Here is an 18761-nt window from a genome sequence, read left to right as displayed (position 1 = left end):
CTGCCTTGCCATGGGGAGGGAGCGCTGTGATGGGACACAAGGAATTCACCGTTCTCCAGGTGCTGAGCCTCGCCCAAGGCTCCCGGCCCACTGGTGGTGTCAGAAGTGGATGCTCTGACTCACCTGGATGCACAGGCAGCTGCCAACGGGCTCAAACGCCAGCCCCGTGGCCGTGCCTGGCCCAGATGAGGGTTGGGTGAAGCCACACGAAGCCTCCCCACGCCCCGTCCCCCTCCTGCCCATAGAAACACCTCAAGCCCTCTCGCCGGTGCCATTCAGCAGGGACAGAGGCTTCCAAGGTGATCTCAGCCCCATGACGGCCGTTTTCCATGGGGCAGGGAGGGCGTGAGTCACCGGATGAGGCCCACGCCAGGCACGGGCAGCCCCGCGCCTGGTGACACGTGTGTGAGTCACGGCACGTGGGTGCCAGAGCTACCCGGAGCCAGGCACAGGGCAGAGCCCCCGGTGCCCCCATCCTGCCGCCGGGGCAGGGATCGCTGTGCGCTGCCCTGTCTGCTGTGGCACCCACCCGTGTCGCTGCCCATGGAGCAGGTCTGATGCGATGGGACCCCCCTCCATGGTGGGACACATGGCACTGGGGCTTCAGCAAGAGAGAGAACCCCTTGTATGGGGCTACACTGCACGGCATGGGGGGCTTGGAGACCCCCAGCACCCTCACACCCCCATGGCTTGTGACCCCCACTGCGGCTTGGCCACCCACACGTGATCCCCCAGACCCCTCCTAACCCCGCCTGGCCACCAGGCGGCGTCCACTCCCCGCTTCGGCAACCGACGTCATCAGAGCGCGCCGTGCCGGCTGGGCAAGATGGCGGCGCTCGGCGGTAATGGCGGCGCCGCTCGGTACTGCCTGGTGAGCGGCATCCCGGCCCCGCTGCGCTCCGCGCAGCTCCGCGCCTACTTCAGTCAGTTCATAGAGGCCGGCGGCTTCCTCTGCTTCCACTACCGGCACCGCCCCGAGCGCCCGCCGGCGGGGAACCGGGAGGAGGCCGCGGCGCCGCGCACTTGCTCCTGCCTGGTGGCCGTACAGCCCGGCCGCGCCCGCCGCTTCGTCCGCATGTACTCGGGCAAGCGGTGGGTCGGGCCCGGCGGTGCCTCGCTGCCCGGCCGCTGCCTCGTCCGCAGGGTCCGCTTCAGCCCCGGCACAGGTACGAGCCCCGGGAGGGGAGGTAGGGTCGGGTAGGGTAGGGTTGGGTCTCCCCTGATGGGCCTGGAGGGCCCGTTGGGCTCCCTGCGGGCGCCAGCCTCAGTGTTGAAACCCTTCACGGGGCTTCCTTAAGGCGTTAAATCCTTTCTGAGGCAAAAAGAGTCATTTTGGAGCCTGCTCATCCCTCTCCTGCCTGGGAGGGACCTGATTTACCCCTCTGTGGTGGAGTATGTTCCCTCACAAAGCCATTCCTTCCCTCCTGCAGGCACAGAGACATCTCCCTGCTGCGGGGACAGACCGGCTGCGGGTGACTCTATTGCAGAAGCAGACTTGAAGCGGCTGCCTGAGTTCAACCCTCCTTCCTTCATGCCTTATGGGAACGTGGGCACCCCCCTGAAGGTTTTCCTGGAGCTGATCCGGGCCTGCAGGCTGCCTCCCTGGATTATCAAGAAATTGCAGCTGAATTTCCCAAAGACCGGCTCATCCCATCGGTATGGGAATGTGCCTTTTGAATACCGGAACACTGAGACAGTTATAGAAGAAAGAGTTTACACTGCTACGGGGGATGAGATCACAGAGGATGAGGGGCCTGTGGCAACATCTGAGGTGATTCACCCAGCCCGTGCTGAGGAAGATGAGGACGGGCAGGAGAAGGAGGAAGAGGAATCGCACTCAGATGATGTAAGTGGATGTTTCTAGCACCATCCAGAGTTGTCCACTGCAGCTGCACAGCTGGGAGGGCCAGTACAGCTCTCAGAGCTTGCTTATCTTTCAGTTGTATAAATTGCTTGTCTAAAAGCGGTGTTAATATAAGGTTGTTCACGTCTTGGTGCACTGAGCCCCTCGGTTCATGGACAATGTGGGCATTAACACCTCCAAAACTGCTTGTCCGTATCAAGGTGGTTGTAGGGGTTGAGCCCAAAGGGTTTGGTCCAAAGGAGCAGGCACAGGAGGAGGTTGGTGCTACAGGAGCAGATCCCTGCCCTGCTGCGTGGCAGGTTGGCCCAGCTCTGCTGTTGCTTGTAAATGAGATTTGGGAGCACATTTATGTGCTGGTAACGATGCATGGAGCTGTACAAATGGCTGACCTTGATTGCTCCTGCACTGAAGTTAGTCATTCTGAGAAAAATGGCTTTCATGACAAAAGACTCCTAGAAAACTGGGCTGGACAGGCTCTCCGGAGACTTTCTCCCTTCTCTCCACCTGACAGACGCCTGTCTAGCCTGTTCTCACAGCCCTCTGTTATTACAGAGCCAGCACAATCCTGAGGCAAGCCATTCCCGTTCTTTGCTACACCAGAATTAACTTAGATGCCGAATCTTTGCTGCAGTTTTATGCCATTAGGTTCTCCTAGCAACAGCGGACACAGGGAATGCTTTGTTCCTTCCTTTGCAAACTTTGTATTCAGTGTTTTCTTCTCCAGACTAAACAGACTCCTGTAGCTGTTTCTCACAGGCTGTTTCCTGGCTCTCCAGCCATTCTTTTGGCTGTTCCTCAGCTGGTTAATGTCTTCATTAGAGGACTCTACCCAGAAGTGGGCAGGTAGCAGTAAAGCTGTCATTCTGCTCTGTGGCCGTGCCAGTGAGCTGCTTCCCTGGAACCAGCACAATCTCTTTAGGGATCAACATGAGTGGAATTAATTTGTTGCTAGTGCTGAGTTTATGTCCAACACACCTGCTCCTTACATGGGCATCTTTGTGTTCCAGAGGGAGTACACTGCTGAAAGCATGCTCTGAAGTGGGTGTGATGTGGTATTTTTCACCACTTCTGTCTGCTGACTCTGAAGATGGCATTAGTCAGGGGAATGAAGTCATCAGTGCTGGTCGTGTTAGTGCCTGAAAGCAGCAGGCTGAGACGAGCTCTGTCGACAAAGCTGTTTCATAGGGAAGGCACTGTGAGGATGAGGGAAATGGGGGAGGCCGAGTGCTATCTGGCACCCACCTTTCTCCACCTCCTTTGCAGGACAATGATACCTGTGAGGAATGGGAGCGCCATGAGGCTCTGTACGAGGACGTGACCAAGCAGGACCGTGTGGAGGAGAGGCTCTTTGAAGAGGAGATTGAGCTGAAGTGGGAGAAAGGCGGCTCTGGCCTTGTCTTCTACACAGATGCTCAGTACTGGCAGGAGCAGAACGGAGGTAATGTTGGTGTTTGTGTCACTGAGCCACAAACTAACCACCACGAGCTGGGGGGGTCCAGGCCTGCAGGTAAATCAGGTGTGACCCCATAGGAGCACTCCACATCAGCTACAGATGTGGGCATCTTGCCATTGCTTTTTAAACCTTCCCTCAATCACAAAACCTGCAGTGGTTCAATCCAGTCACCAGAGACCCCAGGGGTCGTGCTGGCAGCCCCTTGTGTAAGCACTGTGGTGTGCAGAGCTTCTAATACCGTTTCCTTCCCGTTTTGTTAGAGAGAATGGGGATCTGGGCCGCCATCAAATAGCTCTTCGGTGTCAGGCTTCCACAACTGTCCCCAAAACTGGTGTTTCCTTTCTCTTGGCAGACTTTGATGAGCAGACTGCAGATGACTGGGATGTGGACATGAGCATCTACTATGACAAAGGTATCTTGAGCTGAACCCCCCCCCCTCAGGAAGCCAGGGAGGTTGGGAAACTCTGACCCTGCAGAATTTCTGCAGTGAGGAATTCTTTGGCTTTGTCATCCTTTGAAAGCGTCCAAGACGTCAGTGTACATCAAACAGCGTTTCTTCTTGTCTGGCAGCGAGAGCTGCCAAAAAGAACAGGTTCTGCCTCCTTGTTGCGTGCTGCTCTGGGGGAAATGATGGTAGTGAACAGCTTTCCTAAGCTGTGCTGCTCTGACTCTTGCTTCTTTCTCCCTAGATGGAGGTGATAAGGATGCTCGGGACTCGGTCCAGATGCGTCTGGAACAGCGACTCCGGGACGGTTTGGAGGATGGGTCTGTTTCAAGGCAGCAGATTGGTGCCTTTGAGAGATACACCAAGGTGGGCCCTGGATACATGCTCGGGAGCTGATGGGGCAGGGCAGGAAGTGGCAGTGCTTGTGGGTTCAAGGGAGGAGAGGTCTTAGATGTGAGGAAGGGGCAGAGCATTCTGCAGAAGATGAGGGTGGGCTTTGTCCAGCAACTCTGTGATGGTTTTTTTCCTTTCTCCCAGGGCTTTGGCAGGAAGGTGCTGGAGCAGCAGGGCTGGACGGAGGGGCTGGGGCTTGGGAGCAGCAACTCCGGAATGGCTGAAGCTCTGGACAATGAGGGTCAGAACCCCAGATGTAAGAGAGGGCTGGGGTAAGTACCCAACCATGCCCTGCTGGGTGGTGTTCAGAGCTTCTGCCTGGGCTCTGTGGGCTGGCACAGCAGCTAACTGGCTGCAGAAGGAGCAGGGATCTGCCTTTGTGCAGCTGGTGGCAGGGCCTGCCACAGCACCCCAGAGCCAAATATGCTGCTGTTCCTGGTGGGTCCAGTGCTCCTTACAGGGGCGTGTGGTGTTAAACTGGAATCGTTTGCAGGTTTGCACAGCACACAAACACAAAGGGAGAGCTGTGCTTGAGGACTGAGGGTCACCTCTGCTATGGTATTCTAGTAGGGAGAGCCCCAGCTACCTGAGCTGTAGCCGTGCACCTCAGCCCTGCCTTCTCAGGGGAAAGGGGTTAGAGGCTTTCTGTGGTGCTGTGCTTCACTGTGAGGGCTGGCTCTTGTTCTACAGTAATCTCACAGCCAGGAATAGGACAAGAATCCTTATTACAAGGACATCTCTCCTGTGCAGCAGGTGAAGGAAAGGAGCTGGGATGCACAGGGGTGCCTGTCTGTCTCAGCAGTGTCAGACCAAATGTTTCCTGCTTCCTTCTAGGTACCACGGGGAAAAACTGTCAACTTTCATCAGGGTGAAAAAGCCCCGGCAGGACACTCCTATCCTCATCTCAACCATCTATGATGACCCTGACCCAAAGGACAGTGGTGACCAACTGCTCAGGCGCCAGCCACCCAGTGCCATGAAGTACAGGCAGAACATGGCATTTGTCCGGGCGTCCCATGGCGCTCTGCAGAGCTTCAGTGCCCAGTCACACTGAGCAGAGACTTTCACAGAGCCTTTGGGTTGGTTCCACTCCTGCTGAGCATGGGCTGGCTCCTGGTCTCAGGTTTGGAGCAGGGTGTTTTTATATTTATTTTTGGAAGAAATATACACTTGTAACAAATTGTGTTGGTGGGATCTTTTCCCCTAATTGAACCCTTCAGTGAAGGAAAATAGCACTGGTCCTGTCCAGTGGGAACTGGGAAGGGTATTGCACTTCTGACTGGTGGTTTAAAGTTGCTACTAATGCCTGGATCAACCAAGCCTGTGTGCTAGGTGAGCCGAACAACCCAGAACTCATAGTTTGTGGCTCCCTGAGACCCAGGGGAGGACAAGTACAGACAGGGCCAGCCGTGGCACGGTAACTGTCCTGCTGAAAGCTTGGTGCTGGCCCGCAGCTTCGCGTTGCTTGGGCGTGGTGATCCCACACTCCTGGGAGAAACTCATGGGGATGAAAGACTTGTCCTGGCAGCCTCCAGAGGAATTCTGCAGGAGGCGTTTCCCTGCGGTCGGGCGTAGCGGGTGCTTCCTTCCACAACTCTCTGAACATGCTCTGCCCCGTTTTCCTGACGCAGGCAGTCTTGGAGGCAGGGGGGGATGGGAAGCCTTCGTCCTAGTGACCCAGTACTGGAGGGTTGAATGGGGATTGGTGGACACTTCACTGGCAGGCTCCCCTTGACCTTCCTTAAGGCTCTCTCTGTGTCGGGTGGGATGCAGGGAGTGATTTCTCCTTCTCTTGGAGAAGACGTGCGATTTGGGTTGTGCTGGGGCTACAAGGGCCGGCGCCGGGACTCGAACCCGGATCCCACCGCTGATGCCGGGATGCAGGTCCGGGGTCGAGTCCCGGCGTTGGAGGAGCTGCGCGTCCCTCCGGCCGCCAGGGGGTGCTGTGTTGGCAGCGGCCGTTCCTACCCCGGAACGCGGCGCTTGGGGCCCTCGGATACCCGGACCCAGTGCCCGGAGCACCGGCGGCGGTGAGCGGCCTGCGGGCACCGGGCGGGGGCTACCGGGGCGGCGGCGGGGCCATGGGCCGTGAAGGGACCTGGGCAAGGCCGGGGGATGTGGAGGAGAACGGGGTTGTTGGGGAGAAGGGGCAACCGGGGGGGGGGATAAAGGGACCCGGGGAGAAGAGGATGGGGAGCATGGGATGAGGGGGAATGGCTTTAGCCTGCCAGAGGGGAGATTGGGATGAGCTCTGAGGCGGAAGCTCTTCCCTGTGAGGTGCGGGAAGGAGCATGCAGGAGGGGGGATGTGGTCTGCTATGGGGAGGAGGGAGGGTGTGGAGCAGCGGAGGGGAGGACATGGGGTCGTGGTGGGGTGAGTGAGGGAACCTGTGCCCCTACCACAGCAGGAAGGGCCCCATTAGGGTAAACCTCACCTCCCAGGCGGGCGGCAGGGAGGGACCTGACCCCGCAGGCACAGCCCTGTGGGTCTGGTTTGGGGGGGTTGTGCTTGTTTCCAGCCACAGGATCACCAGCGGGGGGTTGGCAGGGTAACGTGGGGCGCAGCAGTGCAAGCAGGGACACAACGGCGCTTCCCCTTTCCACATGCTCCCTGGGTGTGAATTCCAGCAGATCTCCCATTCGTATAAATGCAAATAAAACGGTAAACGGTGGATTTTCCTTCTTCAGTTGACAGAAGGAGATGAGCCAGCATGTCTGAGGGCAGCAAGGGGAGCTCGCTGGCCTTTGGCCAGGTGGTAATCGGGCCTCCGGGCTCTGGCAAGACAACCTACTGCCATGGCATGCAGGAGTTCATGGGCAGGCTTGGGCGCAAGGTGACGGTGGTGAACCTGGACCCTGCCAATGAGACGATGCCCTACCAGTGCTCTGTGGACATCGCTGAGCTCATCACCCTGCCCGACGTGATGGACAGCCTGAAGCTGGGGCCCAACGGGGGGTTGATCTATTGCATGGAGTACCTGGAGGCCAACTTCGACTGGCTGCAGGAGAAGCTGGCTGCGTTCAGGGGTCACTACTACTTGTTTGACTGCCCGGGGCAGGTGGAGCTCTACACCCACCATGATGCCCTGAAGAACATCTTTGCACAGTTGGTCAAGTGGAATTTCAGGGTAAGGTTGGGGCTCCACAGGGCCCCATGAGCTTATGCAAAGGGCTCAGAAGCTGTATACTTCATAGGAAGAGCTTTTGGTTGTGGGGACAACTGTTTTCTTTACTGACCTGTTTGGCATCTCAAGTGAAATGGCTTTATCAGGGCGGGAGGGGGATTTCACCCTATTTTATGCTCAGAGGATTTGCAAAAGAGTGGCTTGTTCAGGGCATTTAATCACAGAATCCCAGACTGGTTTGTGTTGGAAGAGACCTTAAAGCTCATTCAGTCCCAACCCCCTGCCATGAGTAGGGACCCCTTCCACTGGAGCAGCTTGCTCCAAGCCCCTGTGTCCAACCTGGCCTTGAGCACTGCCAGGGATGGGGCAGCCACAGCTTCTCTGTGCCAGCGCCTCAGCACCCTCACAGGGAAAAGCTTCTGCCTAAGAGCTCATCTCAGTCTCCCCTTGGGCAGGTTCAAGCCATTCCCCTTGTCCTGTCCCTACAGGCCCTTGTCAAAAGTCCCTCTCTATATTTCTTGTAGGCCCTATTTAGGCATTGGAAGACATTAGGTATTGTTACAAGGCCTCCCTAGAGCCTACTCTTCTTCAGGCAAGACTGCAGTGGGATTATCATGAACAAAGGCATGGGTTCCTTCCTCACACGCTCACACTGTGCTCCAGGGTCCTCTCCACAGACCTTGTGTGTTATATCAGAGCGGGTGCTGTATTTTGGAGGTCAATGCGTGCACTGGGCGAGCAGGGATCCTGTACCCTGCACTGTGAGCAGTGCAGGTGTCCTGTGCAGGAGCCCACCCTGGCTCTCCTGCAGCCAAGCCCCAGTGCTCTGCACGTTGTGATACGTGCTCTGTGCTTTCTTGCACAATGGAAGATGCAAATGAGGAAGCACAGGTGAGAAGAGTTCCACAACCAAGTGAACTTGCTTACGTTGCGTTTGCTTTGCATTTGGGGCAAAGCATGAATGTGCAAACCATGTGTGGTGTGAGCAAGAAGGGCAAGTTCATTTGCTTGAGAATGTCACTGGGAATCTGCCCATTAGAGATGATTTTTATTTAAATAAATGTACATGCAATTGGAGTTGCTAAAAAAAGAGAGTTGCACTGCTGTGGTGATGCTGGCCCGAGCGCCTGTCAGCTTGAAACTGGCTCTTTTCTGCTGCAGAAGCATAGCTGTGACTCAGCCACACTCAACTACAGAGCCCTGGCTTTGAGTAACATTGTGTAACAGGCAGTAACTTAACAGAGATCTCAGACCACATTGTTACAGCTACACAAAACGCCAGGAATCAACCTGCTCATTAATGTAATTATTAATTATTATTGCAAACCACAGGACAATTGGTTCTCCCAGCAGAACGTGGTGTGCTGCAGTCACTGCTCCTGAGCATTCCTGGGGGGAAGGTGGAAATCTGGAAGCAGTCATGGTGTTCAGGGGAGTTAACCCCAGCTCCCAGTACCCAAAACCCTGCCGAGTTCAGACAGGCATGGAAACTTCAGCTGCAAAGGAAGAAAAGGGCAGCAGTTGCAGATTTAAGTGTTTTTCAGTAGTGCTGGTGGGGCTTAGCACCCCTCTAACCATCCCTACAGCGCTCTCTGAGCAGCAGCACCCTGAATCCCCAAGGTGGGATGGAAGTGTGGTGGGATAGGCTTCTCTATATGCATGCACTCGTATGTGAGGATGTTTTCTATTCAGGAGCTAGGAGGTAGGTGGTAACTTTCCCTCTATGGGTGTCTATGTGGTTATAGTCAGGTCTCGTACAGGTTGTCCTATAGCCACTCCATCACGGGTCTGACCTGGTGCTGTCCCTCTGTGCCTTTGCTGTCCAGTTGGCTGCAGTGCACTTGGTGGATTCTCACTACTGCACAGACCCTGGCAAGTTCATCTCTGTTCTCTGCACCTCACTGTCCACCATGCTGCACGTGGAACTGCCCCATGTCAACGTCCTCTCCAAGATGGACCTGATTGAGCAGTATGGCAAACTGGGTAAGAGCCTGGGAGAGAGACACACATGGAATTGGGCTGTGACGGGTATAAATGAGGTGTTCAGGGATGTATCGCTGGGAGATGGATGGGGAACTGGTGTAAACCTCACTGGGTTCTTCAATTTACAAGCTGCCTTCAGAGCTTCTTGGTGTTTCCCTGCAGCTTTCAACCTGGATTATTACACAGAGGTCCTGGACCTCTCCTATTTGGTTGACCATTTAGCTTCTGACCCCTTCTTCAGAAACTACCGTCGCCTCAATGAGAAGCTGGTGGAGGTGATTGAGGACTACAGCCTGGTGTCCTTCGTTCCACTCAACGTCCAGGTGAGGAAGCAGGAGTGGGGCAGAGAGAACAGGGTGCACTGGGTATTTGGCCAGCAGTTTGGTAGCAGCCAGGTTATGTCTGCTTAGAGCCATGAGAGCTGAAAGAGACTTGGGAATGAAGGAGCTGTGGAAAGACTTGGGGACAGAGGAGGAGAGTGAAACACTTGTGAGTGATCTGTGGCAGCCAAGGGAATAGAAAAGGCTGATGAGCTCAGGGCTATGTGGGCCTTGTGTGTGTCCTGGGGTCCCGCTGCATTCAGCTCTCCTGTGCCTGCGGTTCAAATCTGGACAAAGTATTACCTAAAACGTTAAATTAGGGAGCCTAAAATAATTAGAAGACTGGGAGGAATGCATTTGGGAGGAAGGGCTGAAAATGTTCATCTGGTAGTTTGGAGCACAGTCAACAAGGGCAAATGGGCTGAGACAAGAGGTGATGAAAGGGAAGGAGAAAGTGGAGGGTGTCAGCCCATCACGTATTCGGGCTCCACAGTGGGTGCCCCTGTTTGTCCTGTGTCCCTTTGTTTGCGCCCCTGGGGAAGGACCTGTCTTGCCTCAGGGGAAGGACCAGATTCCCTGTGTGTCATCTCCCTCCCTTCCAGGACAAGCAGAGCATGCGGCAGGTGATGCAGGCAGTGGACAAAGCCAATGGCTATTCCTTTGGAGACCAGGAGCACAGGAGCCTTGAAGCTCTGATGTCGGCAGCAGTGGGAGCTGATTTCCACTTCACTTCGTATCCTTCACCAGCTCTGTTGAGTTTTAGTTTGTCCTTCCTTGGGGAAGAGAGGCTGGAGGTGGGGCTGGCAGTTTGCAGGCCCTGGTTGTTCCCAGCATCATCTGATGCTGTTTGGTGATACATATGCAGCGAGTTGGTAAGGCTCAGACCTTGCAGACAGTTGTCCATGCCAAAGCCACCACAGTTGTTGCTAATTGATACTGTGAATGTGGGAGGACACTTTTGACAACTTTCCTGTCTCTCAGACCAACTTGGAGTGGTTCATTCCATCTCATCCAAACCATACAATTGATTCTCCTGTACTTGTCAGGTCTGGGATCAGCCAGAGCAAGAAATAACTCAGGTGCTGTGTGTTGCTGCCAGTGCTATGTGTTGCTGCCAGTACTGCCGTCTTCCTGCCAGCCTTGAGGCTAATGTGGGGCTGGTTCCTCACTGAGAACGTTAAGAGCTCTTTGCAGAAGGGAGTGTTTGAACCCAGCCCCTTGTTTTCCTTAATTACTGCCTTATCAGCACACTTGCAGTACAGGAGAGGTATGTGCAATCTCAGGACAAAGCTGTGGAAGAAGAAGTGATGGATCTGTAACACACCCACCCCTTCCATGGCTGCTCCCTGTTTTGACACCTCTCCTTTTCCTATCAGGAGCTTAAGGGATCTCCGGGCTGTGTGACTCAGATGAAGTGAAAGCTTTTCCAGGCAGAGGTCTGGCTGCTGGACTCCCTCTCTGTAAGGGTTTGACCTCTTGTGCTTCAGCCCCACTGCACGGAGCAGTGTTTTTGCAGGAAGGTGGTAGCCAAGTGCATGGAAAGCCAAATCTTTCCTTAGGAACACGAGAGATTTAGCCAGGTGAAGGCATGGATAGCAGAAGAGAAGCAAGATAAGGAGACTGACCTCTGCTATGTCTTCTCCTACCCATCATGACCAAGAGAGATACAGAGGAAGAAAAATCAGATTGAGGTGTTGCTTCTGCAGTGAGACTTGAGGCAGAAGTCCAGGGTTTAGTGCACAGGAGGAGCATGTACAGGCCTCGTGCTCAGAGTAACCAGGCAGAGAAGCCTCCAACCTGTCCCAAGGAGGACAGAGAAATGGTTGTTTTTCTTTTTTTTTAAGTAATGATGGACTCTTTCTTAATAAAACACTCCTTCATCTTGCTTTCATCTCCGGAGTTTCCTGAACCTGAATAAATAAAACCAAGAGTGCTCCAAAGCCTGAGGCTAGAAAGCCTCTGGTGGGAATGTCCCAGCAGCTGGGGTGTTGCATTCTTTGCAGCACAGCTCCCTGTTTGCCGTGGTGTGTTCCTCTCTCTGTTCTCGGGTAGATCATCAAGCGTTTGCTGGAGGGAGTGAGGGTGACTGTGGGATGTGAAAGCAGGTCACTCATGTGCTCAGCCAGGGCGCCGATGGTGACACACAAACTGCACGCTCGGCTCTTGGAGGCGTTCGATTAAGACAGACCCTGTGTGATTCAGCAGGAGGTTGGAGCACGTGCTTTGCAAGCAGGGCCTTTACCAGCAGCTGCCTTGTCAGCCCTCAGCCACCTCCTGGAGCCTTCACATCCCAGATCCTGGCGCTTCACCTCCTTCCCGTGTCATTCCTTCTTGCTGGTCTGCTGCGGCTCTCAGCCTCCTGTCCCACCTACTCTGCGTCTACAGCTTGGGTCCATGAGGGCAGTGAATTGCAGAGGTTGGGTGATGAAAAGTGAAGCGTCCACACTGGGCATTGCTCCCGGTGCCTCGCGGATGGGAGCGAGCGAGACTCCCGGCTCCCAGCTCATGTGCAGACTCAGCATCACCTCTTGCCCAAGACCTTGCATAAAATAAGCCAGCTCTTCCTCACAGGACAATTTGGTCCTTAGCAGGGTGGTTGCAGACTCAATCTGAATGTGAGCAGCGTCTGGCTTAGGGACTGCAGCCAGGCAGGGAATTAAACCCAGGTTTCGCTGCAGCTCACAGCTTTGGGGTCAGGATTTGGAGACGAGGAGGAGCTGAGGGAGGAGAAAGAGGGCAAAGACATTTGCTTGCATGTGCACACACACAGTTCATAATGAAAGACTCCACTGACATTTCAAATATAGAAGTCCAATTCCTTTTGGCTGTCAGCACCTGAGCTCTTCCCACGAGCCCAGGGGCTTCCCTGGGTATTCCTGGTTGAAACCCAGCAGCTGTGTTTCAGTGCGCTCTGGGGCTGAGGTTCTGGAAGCCAATCCAACCATAACCAGAGCTCAGATTCCACCCTTGTCTCGTGGCCTTGCCTCAGCTTTGAGCCCCGTAAAGGGGTGAGAGATGCGATCGTAAAACCGTGAAGTTTTATGGCTGCTTTTTCAGGGCTTGCGGAGGTTTGGTGGCTCAAAAGGGGGTTCTCAGGTCAAGCTGGAGTTGCACCAGAGCCATCAAAGCCTGGGTGGCTGTTTGGCTGCTTTAGGTTAATACCCAGGCAGCACCTGCAGCCCCAACCTTGGAGAACATGGAAATCAGAGGTGGCAGAAACCTCGCAGCTCAGGGAACCTTTGCCATGTCCAAGCCAAGAAATGCTGAGGTCTTAAAGAGCCTGAGAAGTGCCGGGTTTCAGCACCAAGGGGCTCTTTGCAGCCTGGGGTTGGAAAGCAGGGGCTGATTCTCCCTGGTCGAGGTGAAGCAGGAAAGGGCTCTGGAGCGGGCGGGGATGGACGGAGATCCCGGCTGCAGGATCCTGCACCCACGTCCCCACGCTGGGAAGGGAAGGGCCTCGCCGAGGCTCCCAGGGCTGAGGGAGGTGACACTTTGGCTCCTGTCGTTCCCGTTGAGCAACGAGCTGGGGCGAAGGGCCAGGATTAGTCACCCCATTGAGGCACATCCCTGGGGGGGGCAGGCTTTCTGCAGAGCTGGTCCTACCTGTGCCAGCCCCTCCAAGCCCGGCACCAGGAGAGGCTGAGCCCACCCTGCCCACGTCTCCTGGGTGAGCGTGAAGGCTGAGGTCACGTTTGATCAGGATGGAGGGGTTTGGGCTTTGGTTGCAGCCACAGAGATGGGGTTTTCCGTGCCCCCATCACCTTCCAGCCCCAATTCCTGCCTTGTGGCCAGGCAGCCACGGTGGAGCCCTGGTTGTACATCCAGAGCTGGGTCACCCCATGGCAGCCACAAGGTCCCTCTCCACAGCCCAAAGCGCAGCGTGTGGATCAGGACAAGTCAGCCACCGGCCGGGTGTGACTGTGGGTACCAGGATGCGTGCTTTCGGCAGCCTCGCGGTGTGGGTCAGGGCTCGGCCCCTTGCTGGGGGCTGTGGGATGGATGAGATGGGCTAAAATCCAGAGGATGACCCAGTGTGACCCCACACCCCAGCCCCAGGGAAGGTTGGGGCGCTGCTGGCTCCATTACAGCGCTCAGGAGGCCAGCGCTGGCAGCACCCAGCACCGGCTCCCTTGGGTGCTGCCACACCAGGGTGGTGCTGGTGGCGGCTCAGCCTCAGCCAGGAGCCGGCCAGCCCTGGCCCTGGGGCATGAAGCCCTGTGGGGAGGTTGTGAGAGCCGGGGACAAGGGACAAACCCAGCCATGGTCCTGCAGCCCTGGACCTGCTCCCAGTGCCTGGGTGGGTGGGTGGCTTCAGGGTAGGGGACAGTCCCGTGTCCCTTGTCCCTTTGCTCCACTTGTGTTAAAGTCAATATAACAGATAAAAGCTTTGCTGTGCACCCCTCCCAGGGATGCTGAAAGCATCCTCCAATGATCCTCAGCCATGGGACAAGGATGGGGATCAGGGTCCCAACACCTGGCAGTGCTCAAGGCCAGGTTGGACACAGGGGCTTGGAGCAAGCTGCTCCAGTGGAAGGGGTCCCTGCCCGTGGCAGGGGTTGGGGCTGGAGGAGCTTTAAGGTCCCTTCAACCCAGGCCACGCTGTGGTTCTATGCTCCTCCAGGAAACCGGGCCCAGGAGGACGCCGGGGAGAGCCCCGTGCTCCGCAGCAGCACAACCCCCTCACGGGACCTGCCTCAGGGACCCGGGGCCTCCCTCCCAGCCCCACAGAGCTGCCGGCCCGGCTGCGGCCGGGGAGCATCGCCCCACACGGCAGCAACCAGGGCGCTGTTGAAATCGGCTCTGTCCCGGGAGGCTGGCGGGAGCCGCGCTGTCCCCCTGCCCCCGGGAGCCCCACGGGGAGCCGGGGCAAGCGGCCACCCCGTTCCCCCCCTCCCTGGCACTGTGTTCCCCCCCTCCTCCGGTTCAACCTGCCCCGGCTGCCCGTGTCCCCGGCGCGGGGGGTCAGGGGCAGCGGAGCCCTGGGCTCGTTCTTCACGTCGGGCTGGGTAATTACAGGCTGGGGCTGGTTCCCAGGCTGGGAGCGCTCGGGGCCGGGCGGAGGCCAAGCGTCCCCCCCCGACACCCCGGGGGCCCCCCCCACAGCCCCACCGGGACCTGCCGGGGCCGCTGGCCCGGCCCTTGGTGAGGCCAAAGTGATGCAGGGATGGGGATGGGGATGGGGACAGGACCAGGGCGGGGGGATGTGGGGGGGGTTAATGCCTTTGGCTGGGCTCTGCTCCAGCTGATGACGAGTTCCCATCCAGGGCAAACAGGTTCTGGTTTGTGCACCTCAACCTCCCACAGCAGCCAGCGCTTTCCCACGGCAGAGCCCTGGCGAACCTCATCACACGCCAGGCCGGGCCCTGCACCCGCTGGGGCCTTGTGCTGCATCCCCCCTACAACCCCTGCACCCATCAAGGTGTGTGTGTGTGGGGGGGGGGGGGTCACTGCTTGTGCCTCAGCTTCCCCAAAGCCCAGGAGCTCCCAGCACCCCAAGAGCTGGCGTTTGGCCGCGCTGCCGTGTCCCTGCCGTGTCCCTGCCGTGTCCCTGCCGTGTCCCTGCCGTGTCCCCCATGGGGGACCCCGCTGAACCGGGGCTGCTCATCCTGAGTCAGGGCACGTTTCCTCCCGGCATCCCGGCGTTTCCCATCAAAGGCCGGCTCCTGCCCAGCCCTGCTGCGCTGGATCTGATGAGCTCATAGCCCAGGGGCCGTGCCTGGCTTGCACTGTAATTACTGCTCATGCCGGGACTCGCACCGGCGGCGGGGAGGGGGCAGGATTGCGCCCTATGAGCTGCGCCCAGCGCCGTGGCCGGGCGCCAGCGCCACAAGTGCTGAGCTTTCGCTCATCCCAGCGCGTCTGGGCCTTGGTGGGGCCGTCCCCACCCCGGTGACAGCCCAGGGCTGTCCCCACGGTGCTGCTTTTGGGGGGCCCCCTCCTTGGACAGAGCAAAGTGTGTGTGTGGGGGGGAAGTGATGGGGTTTGGGGCACAGCGGGTTTCCAACGGGTGGGACACTTCGTTGTGGGATCAGGGGCACCGGTGCACCCCATGGGGCGAAGTGGGGCTGCTGAAAGCCGCACCCAGCCCCTCCATGGAGCCCTTCCATGGGCTGTGGTGGTGCAGCCACCAAGGGATGGGGCTCACTGGGTACCCTGAGACCCCGTCATGGGGGGGGGGGGGGGAATCGGGAGCAGCCAAACGGGTGCTGCAGATCCCTTGGGACCTGACTGCTCCCTGGTCCTGGGGGGGCAGGAGGCGAAGCAGGAGCTGCCCGGACGTGTGCGCGGGGGAGAGACGAGGCAGACCAGAGGCAGGGGTGCAGGAGACGGTTTATTGGAGGCTTTGGCAATTCACATCACCCCCCCGGCCGGGATGGGGGGGCCTGCCCGGACCCCCCCCCTCGGCCCCTCACCTCCTCCCATCACAGCTCCAGCCCTCCAAAAGAGGGGGTTTGGAGCCAGCATAGACCAGGCTGCCCCCCGCAATGTTAAATAGAGGGGGGCTGGCAGGGGGCTGGGATGGAGGAACCCCCTCTCCCTCCTTTCCCCCCACCCCAGAGCAGAGGATGGGGGAGAGGGAAGAGGTGTGGGGGGGGGGGGGGGCATGCCAAAGCCACCCCCCCCCCCCCGGCATCCAAGCTGGGGGGGAGCAGAGATTCCTTCCCTCCCCCCCCCCAAATAACCACAAAAATAACCAAAAACAAAGAAAACCACGAGGCGATGCCCAAGGGACTGGGGGGGGGGGGGGGGGGGGGGCAGGTGGGGGCCAGTCCCCGGCTCCACGGGGGCTGGTTCAGTTCTTGGGCTCTTCGCCAGCCTCGCCGCCGTCTTCCCCGGCGCACTCGGCTGTCCATAGCGTGAGGTTGTCCCTGAGCAGCTGCATGATGAGGGTGCTGTCCTTGTAGGAGTCTTCGCTGAGCGTGTGCAGGTCCCCCATGGCCTCGTCAAAGGTGGTCTTGGCCAGGGAGATGGCCTGCTCGGGGGCATTGGCGATCTCGTAGTGGAAGACGGAGAAGTTGAGGGCCAGCCCCAGGCGGATGGGGTTCGTGGGCTGCATCTCCTTTTTGCTGATGTCCATGGCCTCTTGGTAGGCTTCCTGGGCGTTGTCTATCGTCTTCTTGCGGTCGTCCCCGGTGGCCACCTCGGCCAGGTATCGGAAGTAGTCGCCCTTCATCTTCAGGTAGAAGACCTTGCTCTCGGGATCGCTCGCCTTCTTGATGAGATACTTGTCCAGCAGGGCCAGCACGTTCTTGCAGACCCCGTTCAGCTCCCGCTCCACCTTCTCCCGGTACTCGTTCACCAGCTGCGCTTTGTCGTCGCCCTCTTCGGTTTTGTGCTCGATGCTGGAGATGACCCTCCACGCCGAGCGCTGGCAGCCCACCACGTTCTTGTAGGCCACGGACAGGAGGTTGCGCTCCTCGTTGGACAGCTCGTCCCCGTGCTCCACCACCGCCTTCATGAAGTCTGCCATGTCCTCGTAGCGCTCAGCCTGCTCGGCCAGCTTGGCCTTCTGCACCTGGTGGTTTCTTGCCATGGCTGGGACGGGTGCGCAGCGCGGACGCTTGGGCAAGGAGCGGGGCCGGGAGCCGACGGAGCCTCTGCCGAGCCCCGGCGCCGGGATTCGCTTTTGGCTGAGCCCCGGAGCCTCGAGCGAGAGCGGGAGGAGCCAGCGGGGGGGGGGGAAAGGAGTGGCCGGGGCCGCCCCCTCCTCGGCTTCCTCCCCACCGAGCTCAGCCTTAAAAGGCGAACGGCGCTGACTCACCCGGGGGAAGGGGCGAGGGGGCCGGCACCGCCCTGCGCGCCCCATGGGTGCCCCGGGGGTCTCCCCTGCACCCGGGGCGGAGGGAGGGGGACCGGGGTGCGTTATCACTGCGGGGGTACGTAGGGACGGGGTGGATTCGGCTCCTCCATCCACACCCAAGGAGAAGTGGGCCACGAGGTGTGCCAGGTCGTAAAGGCGGTGTCCTCCCCCCCCCCCCCCCGCTGAAAAGCTCCTATCACTGCCGGTGATTAACGCGCCAGTAATTGCGAGGGCTGGAAGGGCAGCTCCGTGTTCCCACAGGTGGGGAAACCGGGGCAGAAAACCTCAGCAACGGCCCCCAGGGACAGCCCCGGAGCAGTGGGGCCAGCCCGGACCCCCCCCCCCAGAACACCCCATGGTGGGGGGAGCCCGGCTCCATCGTCCACCATGGAGCCCCGCCGGCTGCTCACCTGCGCCCCAGGGCTGCATTCCCCAGCCCAGCCTCTCCCCGGGGCCTGTTCCCGTGTCCCCCGCTGTACACGAGGGGTTTTGGGTTAATTTGCCGGGGTTTGGGGCCCGGCCTGGCCGTGGGGCCTCGGGAAGCGCCGCCCCGATTGGGATCTGCGCTCCGCGTTGCGCTGCAGTTTCACCCCGCTCCTGTCCCTGCTTGTTGGCACACGCCGGGCGCTGCCGGGGCTCGGGCCCGATCTCCGTGCGGGAGCCGTGCGGGAAGCGCGGGGTGCGGCGGGCGCCGGCGGCAGCAGCCGAAGGTTGGGGCCTTGGTTGGGTTTTGCCATCACCGTGACTCGGGGCTGGACTCACCCCAGCAAACAGCCCCCGGCGCCGCCATCGCCCCCCCCGGCCCGCCCGGCTCCCGCAGGGTGGGTGATGGAGGGCGCTGGTGATGGAGGGCGCCGGTGATGGAGGGTGCGAGAAGAGCCAGAGACGTTTTCTAACCACACACAGCCCCCGGCCTCCGTGAGCTCCCACCCCAAGGGGGATCTGGGGCTGTCGTCCCGTCCGTCCCGTCCGTCCTGTCCCCCCCCCGCCAAGCCTCTGGCACACGGTGGGGCTGGGGTGCCCCTGCCCATTGAGGGGCTCATGTGGAGCATCACAAGAGTGTTCAGTTCCTCGGGACCCCCACAGAACCTTTGTGTCCCCCGCACCCCTGGCTCTGCACCATGAGCAGCACCCCACCGGCAGTTACAGCTCCTTCCCCAGCTGAGCAGGATCCACCCTGGGAGCTGGTTACACCCCAGCGCTGGGAAAAGGCGTTTGCCAAAGGAATGGGCACACAGGAGACCACTGCCCCTCTGCCCCTGAGCAAACCCATCTGTCCCGGTTGGCAGAGGCACTGGGAGCTTCAAGCAAGCACAACAGCGCCCATAGAGGGGCTGGGGGGGAGCCGGATGGACGCAGCCCTCTAAAACCCACCCCT

At 58.8% G+C, this 18761-nt stretch overlaps 3 protein-coding genes across 6 annotated transcripts; 2 read left to right on the top strand and 1 right to left on the bottom strand.

Moving 5' to 3' along the window:
• Positions 1–791: 791 nt before the first annotated feature.
• On the top strand, positions 792–5335 carry GPATCH3 (G-patch domain containing 3). The gene is made up of 7 exons (XM_065697506.1): positions 792–1166; positions 1431–1846; positions 3128–3302; positions 3670–3729; positions 4007–4128; positions 4300–4427; positions 4990–5335. Exons 1-7 carry the CDS (start codon positions 827–829, stop codon positions 5207–5209), a joined length of 1461 nt encoding a protein of 486 aa, XP_065553578.1. The 5' UTR covers positions 792–826; the 3' UTR covers positions 5210–5335.
• Positions 5336–6080: 745 nt separating this feature from the next.
• GPN2 (GPN-loop GTPase 2) lies at positions 6081–11468 on the top strand. 4 transcript variants are annotated; one of them, XM_065697835.1, is made up of 6 exons: positions 6081–6185; positions 6843–7282; positions 9106–9262; positions 9425–9585; positions 10185–10315; positions 10829–11468. In XM_065697835.1, the coding sequence occupies exons 2-6, from the start codon at positions 6866–6868 to the stop codon at positions 10899–10901; spliced, it is 939 nt and encodes a 312-aa protein (XP_065553907.1). In that variant the 5' UTR covers positions 6081–6185; positions 6843–6865; the 3' UTR covers positions 10902–11468. The 4 variants fall into 4 exon arrangements, with proteins under 4 accessions (XP_065553907.1, XP_065553909.1, XP_065553910.1 ...); XM_065697837.1 differs by lacking the exon at positions 6081–6185 and adding an exon at positions 6226–6257; XM_065697838.1 differs by lacking the exon at positions 6081–6185 and having other exon boundaries at positions 6532–7282; positions 10829–10849; positions 10959–11468.
• Positions 11469–16194: 4726 nt separating this feature from the next.
• On the bottom strand, positions 16195–17225 carry SFN (stratifin). The gene has a single exon (XM_065697549.1). It carries the CDS (start codon positions 17114–17116, stop codon positions 16376–16378), a length of 741 nt encoding a protein of 246 aa, XP_065553621.1. The 5' UTR covers positions 17117–17225; the 3' UTR covers positions 16195–16375.
• Between the last annotated feature and the right edge of the window lie 1536 nt (positions 17226–18761).

This window comes from Lathamus discolor, chromosome 18 (assembly GCF_037157495.1).
Source record: "Lathamus discolor isolate bLatDis1 chromosome 18, bLatDis1.hap1, whole genome shotgun sequence".
Taxonomy (NCBI): domain Eukaryota; kingdom Metazoa; phylum Chordata; class Aves; order Psittaciformes; family Psittacidae; genus Lathamus; species Lathamus discolor.
The sequence above is the reverse complement of the archived record's forward strand: the minus strand, read 5'-3'. Positions and strand labels throughout refer to the sequence as shown.